The 14,216-nt window shown below is 35.3% G+C and overlaps 1 protein-coding gene across 5 annotated transcripts in view; it reads right to left on the bottom strand.

The window, feature by feature from the left end:
• The window catches only part of LOC112044077 (stress-activated protein kinase JNK), a 116,658-nt gene that overhangs the window by 13,569 nt on the left and 88,873 nt on the right, over positions 1-14,216 (bottom strand). For 2 of the 5 annotated variants that reach the window (XM_052887239.1, XM_052887240.1), the window contains exons 4-5: positions 4,020-4,151; positions 3,092-3,253 (exon numbers count right to left, since the gene is read on the bottom strand). In XM_052887239.1, the coding sequence (XP_052743199.1) occupies positions 3,092-3,240 (149 nt within the window). In that variant the 5' untranslated portion in view covers positions 3,241-3,253; positions 4,020-4,151. Of the gene's footprint in view, positions 1-743; positions 878-2,833; positions 2,969-3,091; positions 3,254-4,019; positions 4,152-14,216 lie in introns of those variants that run through there. The other 3 variants (XM_024079798.2, XM_024079803.2, XM_024079802.2) reach the window with 3 other exon arrangements.

The following is a 14,216-nucleotide window of genomic DNA, read 5'->3' as shown; positions in this document are numbered from 1 at the left end:
TGTTAAGGTATTAATACAAAAGCCATGCATAAACACACACATTAATATTTTGTGTGATGGAATCATACATCATTCATAAGTAACATTCAATAATTAAACTTCCTGCTTTTCATTTTAGGTAAAATTAAAGTTACTGGTTCTTGCTGAATTATATTTAAGAAAGAATCAAATAAAAATTAGACTACTTATACATTGAAAAGAAACCGCAATTATGTATTTATAAAAATCTCATTTCAGAGCTAATTGTCGTGATTAAATACTTCAAAGGTTGGCTTCTTAGCTCCTTAATTTCTTCGTATTTTTATAATTTCTTTCTTTGATGGCTCGGATATAATTATTTTTAATCTAACAGAACACAATGGTTGAACTCTTCTGTAATTAATTAACTCTACTACTACTATTTATTATGAAACAAGAAACTAGAAGATCAGCGATCGCAACATAACTACTGCTAATTAGACACTCTTCAAAACATTTATGTAGGATATATTAGTTCATTCGTCTAAGATCATCTCTGCCAATTATATATATTAGAAATAATCCTTGACCAAGATTACCTCCCTGTAGCACACCTTTTGTATTACGTTCTGTCAAAAAGACTAAGGATTAAATAATTAAATGTTATGAGTCGTTAATATCATGAGCAACGCGCAGTAAACCCAAAAAGGTTCCCGAATGAGAGGTTAGTCATGACAACCAAGCGATGGATTACATAGAAGCGCGTGCGTCCAACGTTGGCTTACCACACCATGCCCTGTGCGCCCGCGCCGCGCCGCACTAGCTCGGTATACCGCGTCGGTATCGTGAACACCGTGTCACCGAGTGTGACCGAGTAAAACTGAATCATTTCTACCGGCAAACGTACTAACTGGATCAGCTATAAAGAGAATACGGCAAATCACGCGTGGGTACACACTTATTACTGACGAGCACCGTTCGCAAAGAATGTTTCAAAAAGTTAGATTACGTCATCATTGTTGGAAAGATATTCTTTTTCATCTAGTAGATTTAAATGAAACATATTTTGTGCACTGTTTATTAAAAATTTAATCTTAATTGTGAAGATCTGGTTGACGCATATATGAGAACTCTAGAATATTCGTTACATTCTATGCGCACGGAGCATTCACCGCGTACCTATACGATCAACTTTAAAGACATTGAATATTTAATTGAGAATTAGGCTGTGGGTTTGAAGGTCAAACTGTTGTTTGAGAAATCATTCAATTCAAATTCAATCTCGTCATTTTAGCTTTGTTTGGGAATTTTAATCGATAGTCGGAATTTCCTTGATACTTGTAATCTTATGAATATAGAAATATCTTATGAAGATATGAAGAATTATTATAGGATAGAAAATTGCCATGCTTCCAAGAATTTAAAATACTCGTACATATTATGAAAGCGATACTCAAATATGAATATGTTTAAAGGTTACAAATATTGAAATAATAGAGTCGACAACGTTAATATAAATGAATTCAGTCATTAATAGAGATGAGAGACGATAAAAAAATTATATAGACAATTCAGTCACCTTTTCAAAAAAATTTAGAGGGTTGAATTTTGAGAAAATTATAAAAGTAGGCTTGTCACATTTCTCGGTAACAGTACTGGCCTAAAAGCAAGGAAGTATACGCCAAAAAGAAAAATAATACAAACGGTAAAATGCTTTTCACTGATTCCATTGGACAAGATGATATATAAGCAATTGATAATACAGATGTGCATCTACTCGTACATGAATATGAAACTATCTAGGAGAACTGTGCAAATACGGTGCATGCCAGAAATGAATTGCGTGCGGAATTTCGTGATTTTACTCCGACAGAGTGAATAGACTTCAAGCCTCTATAAAGGTTTCTACAATATAAAGCTGAAAGAAAGTAAACAATTCAGTAAAATGCAATACACAGTTAAAACTATGAAACAAATAAGACACACAGCATCTATACTAAATCTAATAGGTACAATTGCGGGCCTATCTAATACATTACACAACAAACATCAATTCTACATAGATATTAAAATAACATAGAGCAATGTTTGACATTAAAATAATTTAATAATTCTGAATTTTTAAATGAAGCTACTAAAATGTTACTTCAACAAATTTTTTTTAACACTTTTTCAAAATTAAGTGACATGTCTGATCCGAAGCAGCTTCTGCCGCAGCTAGTTACCACCCTAACATCAAAAGCTTTACCGCCAAGCGGTTAGCGTTTCAGAATCATGCCGTGTACTCTGGGACGAGTAGAATACAGGTGAATACATTTGGTATTACTATGCGCATTAGTCCAGTCATCAAAGGGTGTAACCACGGAATGAAACGGATTAAGCTGAAATTTTGTACAATTAAAACAAAATTCCTAAATAGTTAAATACATAATGAAAGTAAATAAATATTATAAACTAACCTAACATAAAGAATTAACTACATAATTAGAAAAGACTATGTGGTTTGTTGGTAAAGGGATACTAGCAAAATTCCTCTATAACCTGCTTGGCCCAACTAGGACTGCAGTAACTTCTATATTAGAATGGATATCAAAAGTAACACTAGATATAATAATCTCATCAAATTCGACTGGACAGAGATCAACACGAGCAGAAAAGGTTTGTGATCTGCTCGAAGTTTTCCTGTTCACACTCACACAGTGAATCCAATGAATACTAATTATTCTCTTAATTAAATCAAAATGAGGGTATATGTATATACAAACATTTTGTTTATTCCGTTTCATTCCGTCGTTGACCCCGATTTTCGGCTCAAGTGACTGTACTATGTGAAACTGTGGTCAAGCGCTGCAAAGAATAGCTGAGGCAGACTCACCACACTATTCCCTGCGCGCCAGATCCGATCGACTTGAGGTTCTGGTAGCGTTTGGGGATGTTGAACCGAGTGTTGCCGATCTCGATGCTGTAGAAGTGGGGGGGCGGGGCGGACATGGCGGCTTCTTCTCTCTAGCTGGGGACGAGAGAGATAGACTTACCACACTTGCCCCTGCGAGCAAAGTCGCTGGAAGGTCTGATATTCGTCGGTGTCGACCGTATGAACGTCGCGGAGCTATCGCCGAGAGGGGGGACTCACCATACGATTCCCTGCGCGCCGGAGCCGATGGGCTTGAGGTTCTGGTATCGCTTGAGGATGGTGAAACGCGTGTCGCCGACCTCGACTGTGTAGAAGTGGGGGTGACGCGGCGGGGCCGACATGGCGGTAGCGGGCGCCGCGTGGGGCATGGACCACCCCTAGCTGAGGACACACGGAAATCTTTTTTTTTAAATCTTTTTTCTTTATGTCTATTTCTCCCTAGCTGAGGACACACGGAAAACATTTTTTAAGTCTTTTTTCTTTATGTCTATTTCTTCAAAAATGTAATGAATCAAAAAAATTAAATCGTAATGTGTATTTTTAAAATTAAATATCACGTGTCTCAAACGGTGAAGGAAATCGTGAGGAAACCTGAATATTCTTAATTCTCTAGGTATGTGAAGTAGTATAGGTTGTTAAGGATGTTGATGATGACTTAAAATAAACTATGTCAAAAAAAAAAACTTGAAAAAGTAATAACTGTTGACAGTCTTATCGCTAAGAAGCGATCTCTTCCAGACAACCAATTAAACGTAGAATAATTAATAAATATTATATAGCGTATATATTAAAATTTATATTACAATGTTTGTGAAGAAATAAGAGTTTTAAAGAACCTAGCTGAATTTCTATCTTCAATGGACTTCAGCACTATTCTGCAACGATGATTCCGACATGTAATTTTCGAATTCGTACCTATCTATCTCTACCTAACACGAGTTGACTAATGACAGAAGGGCTGGCTCATTTTTTGCGCAAAGGATCATCAGCCTAGCTGCCCAGCGCATGATTTGTATAGTTATTAGAATAAGGTAGCATAAGTACCTTATTGTATTCTTTCTCAATAATAAAAAATTATTAATAATAAAGAAACCTAACACAATACTATGAACAGAGAGACATAGTACTATAGATATACATAACTTACTATAGAAGAACGTTCGTAGAGAAGGCAGCGCCGGGGTCCATAAAGCGCAGTCGCTGGTTATTGTCTGTGGGCCCTGCAGCTGCGGAGCGCGAACGAGCTCGTGATTAAACACTTACGATGTGATTGTTACGTCTGAAAATAACGAAACGATTCTTTGAGCGGTACTGTGATAAGTTGACAAATACACACAATAGTCGATTAGGTATTTATTGTAAATTTTTAAACTAAGATTGAATATTATTATGTAGTACCTACCTACAATAATAATAAAAAGACAGCTGAAATACAGTTGATTAAATTACCAAAAAGTGAATTAGGACGATGAAAGAAGACCAACTAAAACCAGACTTTGAAATTATTTTCTTCGTAACTTTTTAACAAGTTTTCATTAGATTTTTACATTATATTAAACGGTTTGCTTAGAGGAATAACGTATGCGATAATGTGAATATACATTTTTTATCTATTCTGTAAAATGGGCACAGAGTTAACATTTTTTAAGTTTTTTTCATTTGAAGTAGAATCTGAAAGTTGTCGGAGAGTTTTCAAGGGGTATGAACATTCATTATTTATGTTATTATGCCCTACAGAATAACGAATTTTAATACCAGATATCAGTGTTGGAATTAATAAGAGAGTATTTAATGGCTTGAGCTCAGTTGTTTGTTAGGCAGCGTGGACACCGTCACGCTGCCAGTCGAGTTAGTGATTTTGTGCAATAATGTTTTGTGTTGTATTTATTGCTCATAAATTGTTTAGTGTGGTCATGGAGAACATGTGGGGAAGGTGAGTGTTTATGCATTCTGAAAGGATCCTTTGAACCCAAGGTCACAAGTCCTTGGACCTGCTCGATGTGTTTCCTCTACCACATAATTATGGGCCAAACACTATCGCTGCTACCCGTCACACTGGGTTAATAAAGCATTCAACAAGTAGGAGTACTTAGAAGTAGCGCTTAAAAGGTCCTTTTACATAATATCCTCATTATTCTATCTCATTTCTGAGTATTTAATTACAGTTCAGATCTCTGTAATTATATTCGTCGAAACGTTAAGTATTAAAGTGGCTCGCGACTCGCAATTTACTCGAAACACACAAAAAGCTATCAACAGACTAATGGCGCCCCTTTGATCGCTATTTCGTTTCGTCGCGGTGTTTTGTGCTCGCGAGGTATACGAGTAACTCAATTATTAACTCAATTATAATGTAAAAATACCTTGTTAGTGGAAGCTTGTTGTTATTTAATTTGAGATGCCAATACACCACTTTTACCACTTACTTACATATGTATGTTGTTTAGACTAGCAGACGCCTTGCGGTTTCCCTCGCGTAGTTCCCGTTTCCTTGAGAATGTGATAATAAAATAATATCATATTCTCATATCTATGATACTCGCAAATATCGTGACTTTTTATTGGTTCAGTAGATTGAGAGACTACCCCGTAGAACACACTAACTTTGGATACCTGTACCTCTTTATAATATTAGTATATATAAGCTGACGCTCCACGGTTTCACCCGCGTAATTTTCGTCGCCGTGAATAGGCTATATTTTAAATATGATCTATGACACAAAGAAAGTGGCTTTGTATTGGTAAAACTGTAATGCCTGGGGATTGTGTGCCGTCATTCGGTTGTCCTTTACATACATGGTATATACCAACGATACTATATGCGTACAAAATCACCGCAAAAAGCCCGAATTTAGCTACTCCACACATCGCACACACAATTTTGTGTGTACGTACATTATATATTTATGTATATACAGTTTTTACACTTCCTGAACACACAATTCGACATTGTAGACAATATTTAGGTATTATTTGTTTAAATAACTTTCGTAGTTTACTATGCGACTATATGAAATTAAGACAATTAGACACCTTTGTTCGCCTCAGTTTCGACGCCCTAGTGACATATCTAATAGAATAAAATCTTTGGTATATACATTTCAAAATAACTATTTGTTTACTATTAAAATACGGTTCACTCGTTGAACTATCCTTGATAAAACTTGGCACGGAAGTAAAAGCTATTAGTAATAGTCATACATATTGAAAACTTATAGCATATTTTTTTATATCAAGAAATAGAGATAATTTTAACCTAAATTGGCAACATGGAAAGATTTTTATGGAAATTAGGTTTTTAATAGACAAATTTGCGAACTCATTTCGGTTTTAGTGAAATTACTAATTTGCATCTCCAAGTGGCAATTTCAGGCCGTCGGGTTCTCGACGATTCAGGTAATGATATTCAACTATGGCTGTAATTTTTTTTATATTCATTATTCCTATTTAATGCCAACTTTGTATATAATGACTTATTTAGCTTTATAATCGTCCTAATACTAGACTAGTCTATCAACATAATTATTATTTATAACAATACTTACTAGCGGACGCCCGCGACTTTGTTCGCGTGGAATTCAGTTTTTCACAAATCCCGCGAGAACCATGGATTTTTCCGGAATAAAAAATAACCTATGTGTTAATCCAGAGTAAAATCTATTTCTATTCCAAATTTCAGCCAAATCGTAGTAGCGACGTTAAAGAGTAATAAGCATCCAAAAAAAAAAAACGCAAAATTACCTACACACAAAAAATATTTTTTCGTAATGTAGCGACTCTACGACTATTCGAGAAATAGTCGTAGAGGGTCTACAAACATCGTAGCCATTCTACGACATACTCTACGATTCAGCTACGACGAAATATTAGTAGCGTTTATTGTGTAACGATGTTTTTATAACTCGACAACTGATAGGCTATTCTGTAACTATATTTTTATAACTCGAAAGTGCGAGTTTCAAATTCACCTCTATCTCTCTCTGTTTAACACGATACTTTAGTATGAGATAGATAGCGGTAAATTCGAAAGTCGCACTTGCGAGTTATAAAAACATCTTTACAGAATAGCCGTGCTGTTATGAGTTCCGCATTAATTTCGTGTTAGATACAGACGAGCTAATAATAATTAAAAAATATTTTTTCATTTAAAATATGAAAATTGTGCGGTATGGAAATGGGCGGCCATTTTAACTAAAACAAGTTTTAGTTTTTTTCTTTTTCATAACGAATATCGTCGCTTGTTTTGATTCCAATACAGAATAAGCGAATACAACGATTGTACTTTAATGCAAAACAGTTGTTCGAGACAGAAGATAAAGGAAGACGTACACAGTTTATAAGCCTTAGTGATCCTCATAGCTAGAGAGCTAGTGGACTGAATTTCACGGAAGGTAAAAACTTTGATCTCAGTACACAATTTGTGTAAAGAAAAATCTAATGAGTAACAAATACTCTTTCATTGTTATACAAATTAAAAAAGCCCAAATAAATGTTTACAATTTAAGTATTTTATTTTATAAGAAAAAGGTCTTATTAAAGAACCTGACACCAAAGCAGCATTGCTATCGTCTATTTTGAAGAGTATGATTGTTAACAGGCATATGAGGCATCACATCTAAGCTTCAGATAGACGAGCGTTGTCATGTCTTCTGAATACGTTTTCTATTTGCTCATCATCATCACATCAACCGATGGCAGTGCACTGCTTGATCAAGGCTTTTTGTAAACAAAAAATGTCCTAAGTCTGTAAGCGTACGATACATTTAATTTCGTACAGTATAATATTACATTATTCACAGCGCTTTCCGGTGCAGGGACGCTAACATTGGGATATTGGAAATTTCATAAAATAGTATTACGTAAAAAACATCATCTTCATTATTTAACAGCCGATGTACATCCATAGCTGGTCAGTATTTCTTACTAAGATATATATTTCTTTTTTATTCTTAAAAGTTAAACTTTCACTACAATCTCACCTGATGGTAAGTGAAGATGCAATCTAAGATGGAAGCAGGCTAACTTGTTAGGAGGAGGATGAAAATCCACACTCCTTTCGGTTTCTAGACGGCATCGTAACGGGACGCTAAATCGCTTGGCGGTACGTCTTTGCCGGTAGGGTGGTAACTAGCCACGGCCGAAGCCTCTCACCAGCCAGACCTGGACCAATTAAGAAAACCTCAATCGGCCCAGCCGCGGATCGAAATCAGGACTTCCGTCTTGTAAATCCACCGCGCATACCACTGCGCCACGGAGGCCGTCAAAGACTCTAAGATAAGAAAGAAAGAAAAGTCTTGAGCCGTACGCAAGGTACACCGAAAAGAGCACTAGCTCCTACACTATACTCGTAACAGTTCGGAGGTTTCACCGCGCGGTGGGTACTCGCTATGCATTGTATTAGCATACGCCCGTATAGTGTCTCGACGATTTGCATTTCACAATAAACAGTGGAGCGGCTTGCTGGCATTTGCTGAAAGTCGAAATGGTTTAACGCACCCGTGAATCGATATGAAGAAACTTATATTGCGGTTACTAGAAGACACCTACGACGTAAATTCGCAACATTTTTTGGGAACTATTAAAGGGGAAGATTTCCGTGTTTTTTGCGCAACTTTATTTACACACGTACACGCAAGGGCAGCTCCCAAAAGGAATATGGTTTACCACACTTCATTTCATTATTGTTCCGTTCCTATTAGTCGTAGCGTGATGTTATACAGCATATAACTTACTTCGAAAAACGGACTATTCATCATCCAATACAAAAAATAATGTCTCTATTTATATCTATAATATTGTTTCTATTCGAACCTTTCCGAACCAGTCTCAATATTAGCGTGTTCCAACCATACAAACTTTTCAGGAATTATCAAAACTTTCAGCTTTATTTATTTTATAATACCGAAAATATAGCTATCGCTTACGTTGCGTTGGGACGAGACAGAGAGTGTTTCAACCCTGTCTCTATTGGTCTACAATATGTCCTTTTCTCTTTACTAGATACGGGTATCTTGTTGACGCATGCGAGACCTACAAAGTCTTTGCGACAGTCGTTAACTGTAATCTACGCCACCAAAGAATGAGATATATGAAACGCTCACGTGAATAACTCATCACATTTTAATCCTTCATTTGAAAATCAACGGACGTGTGTTCCCCGAGCCAACCCTTTCATTAAGCCGTCATACAACAGCAAATGAATGTATAACTGAATGTATGAATACAGAGTGTCTATACACGTATTATGTAAGTATTCATACATGAAAACACTGCATGAAAAGCATGAAAAGAAATAATTGCGCCATATTTTACAAAAACCTGTACGTGATTTTGACGATTTCAGCTTTTCAAAAATATGTATCTACTTGAATTTTCAGTCAATATCACATTATACATATATAAGGCCTCCGAGACTTAGCGATAATTTAACACATCGTAGTTTAAATAGAATACTCGTACTGTTTGACTACTTTTTGAATCGTCTGCAGTAAAGTGTCTCAGTAAGAAGCTAAAGACTACAATTACTTCAAATACCAATAAATGTAATTATTTTAATTTATATTAGAAACACGATAATCAGTTTGTGTTTTGTTTATTACGTTACGCTTTAGCGCCTAAGCCACTTAAAGAATTTAAAAAATCGTTTGCCAATGGAAAGTTACATTATCATAACAGTGACATGATCTACATTTCATACTCGTATTCCTACGGGAATTATGCGGGTCCGCAGGCCGTCTGCGAGCATTTGATAAGTGTAAAATCTCGTTACTTTTTTTTGCAAAAAAAAAAAAATGTTATAACGAGTACTGCTCCAATTTTATCTTAAGAAATAGTAGTCCATTTCTTACATAAAGCTTATTTCAGATTTGTACAAATGGCACAAATTCCAGCCCCAAGTTAGCCAGACAATGGTATCCTTTCCAGGCTATCATTGTTCGAACTGACGTAACGAACGCAGAAAAATCGCTCCAGTTAACGGAAAATTGCTACCATTGTAAAGGATTTCGTCCCAAAGGAATGCAAATAATACCCCTGAGTTAAGAACTCTTAGAACTGTAAGAACTATCGCAGGAAATCGATATTTTTTTATTTAAAGAGTATGTAGCATTATGCTGAGTTGGGGCCCTTTATTGGGTTATGCCACACATCGCAGGATATTGTCCTGACATATTATTTAATATGACAATATTATATGATAATATTATGATATTATGAGCAAATTGTGTTGTGTGGCATAATGCTGTAATAAAGATTTTTTCTTTCTTTCTTTCTATATGAGACTCTCGTTATGTCTCCTCTGTGTAATAATTATTATATACCGTTCAATAATATTCGACAGGCTTACTAATCCTTGCCCAGGAACAAAATATTTATTCATGACCACACTGCTCAAGCTTTGTGTACGTATTCACGGCGAATCGAATAAATTATCGAACCATGTGGTGTAGCGTTTTCTTTCCAAGACATTTTCCAGACTTCGGTGCGTCCGATAATAATAAATATGCCCCCTGCCCTGCAAATTGTGCGACATGTCTACCACTTGAATTTAAACATCTATTTTGCAAAAATCAGCTCTTACATTGTAATTTTTATTAATTAAAAATAGGTTAGAGCGCGCTTGCCTTGAAGTTGTTCAAATTATAACACACACGCCGGACGAAACGTGGATCCAAAAAGTTTTGTACAAGTTGAAATAAGACTACATAATTTGGCTTCCAAAAAAGTTTTACAGAAATTTCGTAAAGAGTAAAAAGTAATTTTGTGCGAATTTGAAGTTTATATTTTTAATAATCTTTATAGTAATTGCGAAGTAAGGCTGCAGTTTGCCTACATGAGTGGCTCACTCGTGTTTATTAAGAGTGCGCTTACCTTTGCCTCTCGCACTCAACCCTCACGACACATATTAGCATCTGTTTCATACGTGTTCTTAAGTTGAAGTACTTCATGTCAACTCGTGTGGATTTGCATTTTGTAGCCAAATACGTGTCACGAATTAAACGCAGTACGAGAGTTCTGTACATGTCTGACGGACTTGGGGCAAAACGAAGTAAATGCCAAAACAAAGTTTATAACTTAGTAATCTAGAGAGAGAAATCACACCAATATTTAGGCTAAAGTTTTTGTGTGTATATTTGATGCACCTTTACACCACAAGTACTGAAACGATTTAGCTGAAATTTGGAATGGAGATGGATAATCAGAAAGGCTAATTTTTTATATTTTATGCATCGAAAATTTATAATTTCCGCGAGATTTGTAAAAAACAAAATTTCATGCGGGTGGTTATGCGGTCTAGTTTATACTAATATAGTTTATACAACATACATACAAGTAGTTTGTGGTATTGTAGGGGTAATCTTAAAGATTCTTTTACCAACTTTAGAAAGCCACGTTATTTGCGAGTGAGGTGAACCGCGGGACGTCGCTAGTATTTTATAAACGAAGTGAAGTTTATGATAAAGAGATATGAGAGATATAATATCATAACTATTTTTTTTAAATACAACCGACTTTAAAACATTACGTACCCACCAATCTAAAAAGGGAAAAATAACATTATAATATTTTCTACCTATTGATCACTTTGAAGGAGGAGTAAAGCCAGTGATTTTTGTTTCTCAGACAAGCTTTTTTCTTTCATGTGATTTTTTCAGTAACGACTAAAATCAACACCACACGGGCATGGCACCGACATACCGACATCAAAGTGTTCAATAGGTAGAAAATATTATAATTATACTTTTCCCTTTCTAGTGTCGTGAGTACGTTAATGTTTTGAAGTTAGTTGTACTTAAAAAAAAAATTTGAATTTTTGGTGTCATCATTAAGTGTACTAAAAAATTTAATTCATAATATGTAGAATATATGTTAAGAAAAGTAAAGTTATAATTAACAAACTCTATGGGGAAATAGAGCATAGTAACAAGGAATTCTTTCTTATTTACAATTTAAATAGAAAAGCATTTCAAAGAGAAAAATAAATAAAATATTGCAGCTTTTTTAGCTAGCTCATCGCGCGAAGTGCCAGCAAGCGGGTCAAGGGTTATTTGCTGGATTCGCTGGGAGATACCCGGGAGACTACATTTGATTGTAAACTTTATGCGTACGGAATAGGAACAATAATTATCGTAAACAATATTGCAATGTTTGTACATCATTATATTAGAGTGGTTATGTATTTTTATTTATTTATGGAAATATCTACGTAAAGATTCCTCATCCAACAATTAGAGGTTCCCAATCTTTCAAGACGACAAAAACAAATAAATTATATTTTTATAGAACACCATAAACATTAAACGATGACAAATCAAATCAAAATATGAATGTTTTTTTTTATTAAGATAGATAAAAAATTAAAACAAATATTCATTAATTTTGACTTTTATCTAATTCGATGAATAAAATTGTCTCTTACATCAATAGGTCGGTTTTCTGTCCAAATTGTATTACCAACAGGCTTATTCACTATCTTCGACGTATGCTAGTTGACATATACGAAATTGAATTCTATGCTAAATTGTCATCCGGTGCTTACTTGTGGATATCATACAGTAGGTAAATGACATTCTGTCAATTGATTTGATGTTTATTTTAATAGGTTGATAATAAATACCAAAATAGTGAATAGGCCAGCTGTTTATTTAACAATTTCGCGGAGCCACAGTGACTATACAACGGAACCCGAAACAAAACTTATAGCTTGGCAACTTCGTTCGTAATACTCCCGGTAATCTGCGCGGGCCGGGGGGCGTGTAGCGATGAATGAAAAACCCACGACTGATGCACCTCACTTCTCCGCACCCACGATTTCACACCCGCGAAGTCTTCCTCCCCGTCGCCCGCATATCATGGGAGTGTTATCAATGAACTTGCCAGACTATAAACACTGTAATACATTCATTAATCATAATGATAAGCATGTTCAGGAACCCTATCCGATTCCATACGCGATAGAATTGAGATTGAAAAATGCGGGTATTTGTGAAAATGTTTTCCGTAAAGTGGAGCCACTTTAGCAGAAACAATTTGCGGCGAAGTGTCCCCAAGTGTTTCTCAAATCAGTGGCAATGGCCGCCGAGCCAATGTCGACTCAATTAACTGTCACTTTGTTGAGTGAAACTAGGAAGATTTCAATTTGGATTGTATTTGCAACTTGCTTTAGTTTTTAACCGGCTTCCATAGACAAGTAGTTTCATTTCAAAGTTTTTGTTGGACTAAGAACTTGATTTTTAACCCCCGACGCAAAAAAGGGGGTTATAAGTTTGACGTGTACGTGTACGTCTGTGGCACCATAGATCGAACGGATGAAGCGATTTCAATTTAGTTTTTTTTAAATTAAAGGTTGACTTATGTGCGAGTTTTCTTAGACATGTTTGATGAAAATCAGTTAGCCTTTTAAAAGTTGTGGGGGGTGAAAGTGGGGTGGAACAACCGAATGTCTGCAAATATACTCGAACGGAGACTCAAATGAAAGCGCACTGAGAGAGATTATTTATGAATTGATGGACGGTGTAATTAATAATTTATTGCCATTCGGGAGTTTTTAAATTTCATATTATTCTCTCTATTACAAACTAATAGCTTGCAGCAGCACTTGATATACCATTTATAACACAAATAAGCTAAATTAAATAAAATTGAAGTGTTTGTTGATTATTTAAAAGCATCATTTCACTAACTGCATATGAGTTTTAAAATGTATGTTTCTTCTAATGTCTTATCTGAAAGTGTACATATAAGCATAATATGCTTATATGTACACTTTTATCTTTAGTGTTTCAGTTACAAAATATATAGCATATGATAAGATGTACTATTTAAATATAAACGAATTTGTCATTGTTTCTTTCTTTACTAACGACCAACATTACCAACAGTCACTTTTCCAAATCAGACTACGACTATGAGTATAGTTGAATAATTTATGTATTAACATTATAAAGTGACCAGTAACTTAAAGCCCCAGGGAAATGTCGTAGGCGAGCTACACTAAACTAGTAGAGTTAGTTTCTGGTCATAGCTGTACATAGCCGCAGTGTTCTGGGGTACCTTCCCTGGGAAATGAATACTAAATATGCATAAATACAAACTACTAACTTAATTTGGGTCACCGGGTTGAAGTTAGTTTTAAAGTTTTATAAAATAATTAACAAATTTGACACGTTTATGTAAACTCTGTGTATGTGTGAGTCAAAGATTAAAAACGCCTGTATGACGGACGGGGTACGGTGACTGTCGCCTGTATGACGTTCATAATACGTACTATTCTCGAACGAACTGTCACCCGCACCATCCTACAAGAAACGAACTGTAATAAAATCACTATCAGACGTTTGATTAA

This window comes from Bicyclus anynana, chromosome 19 (genome assembly GCF_947172395.1).
Source record: "Bicyclus anynana chromosome 19, ilBicAnyn1.1, whole genome shotgun sequence".
Classification (NCBI taxonomy): domain Eukaryota; kingdom Metazoa; phylum Arthropoda; class Insecta; order Lepidoptera; family Nymphalidae; genus Bicyclus; species Bicyclus anynana.
The sequence above is the reverse complement of the archived record's forward strand: the minus strand, read 5'-3'. Positions and strand labels throughout refer to the sequence as shown.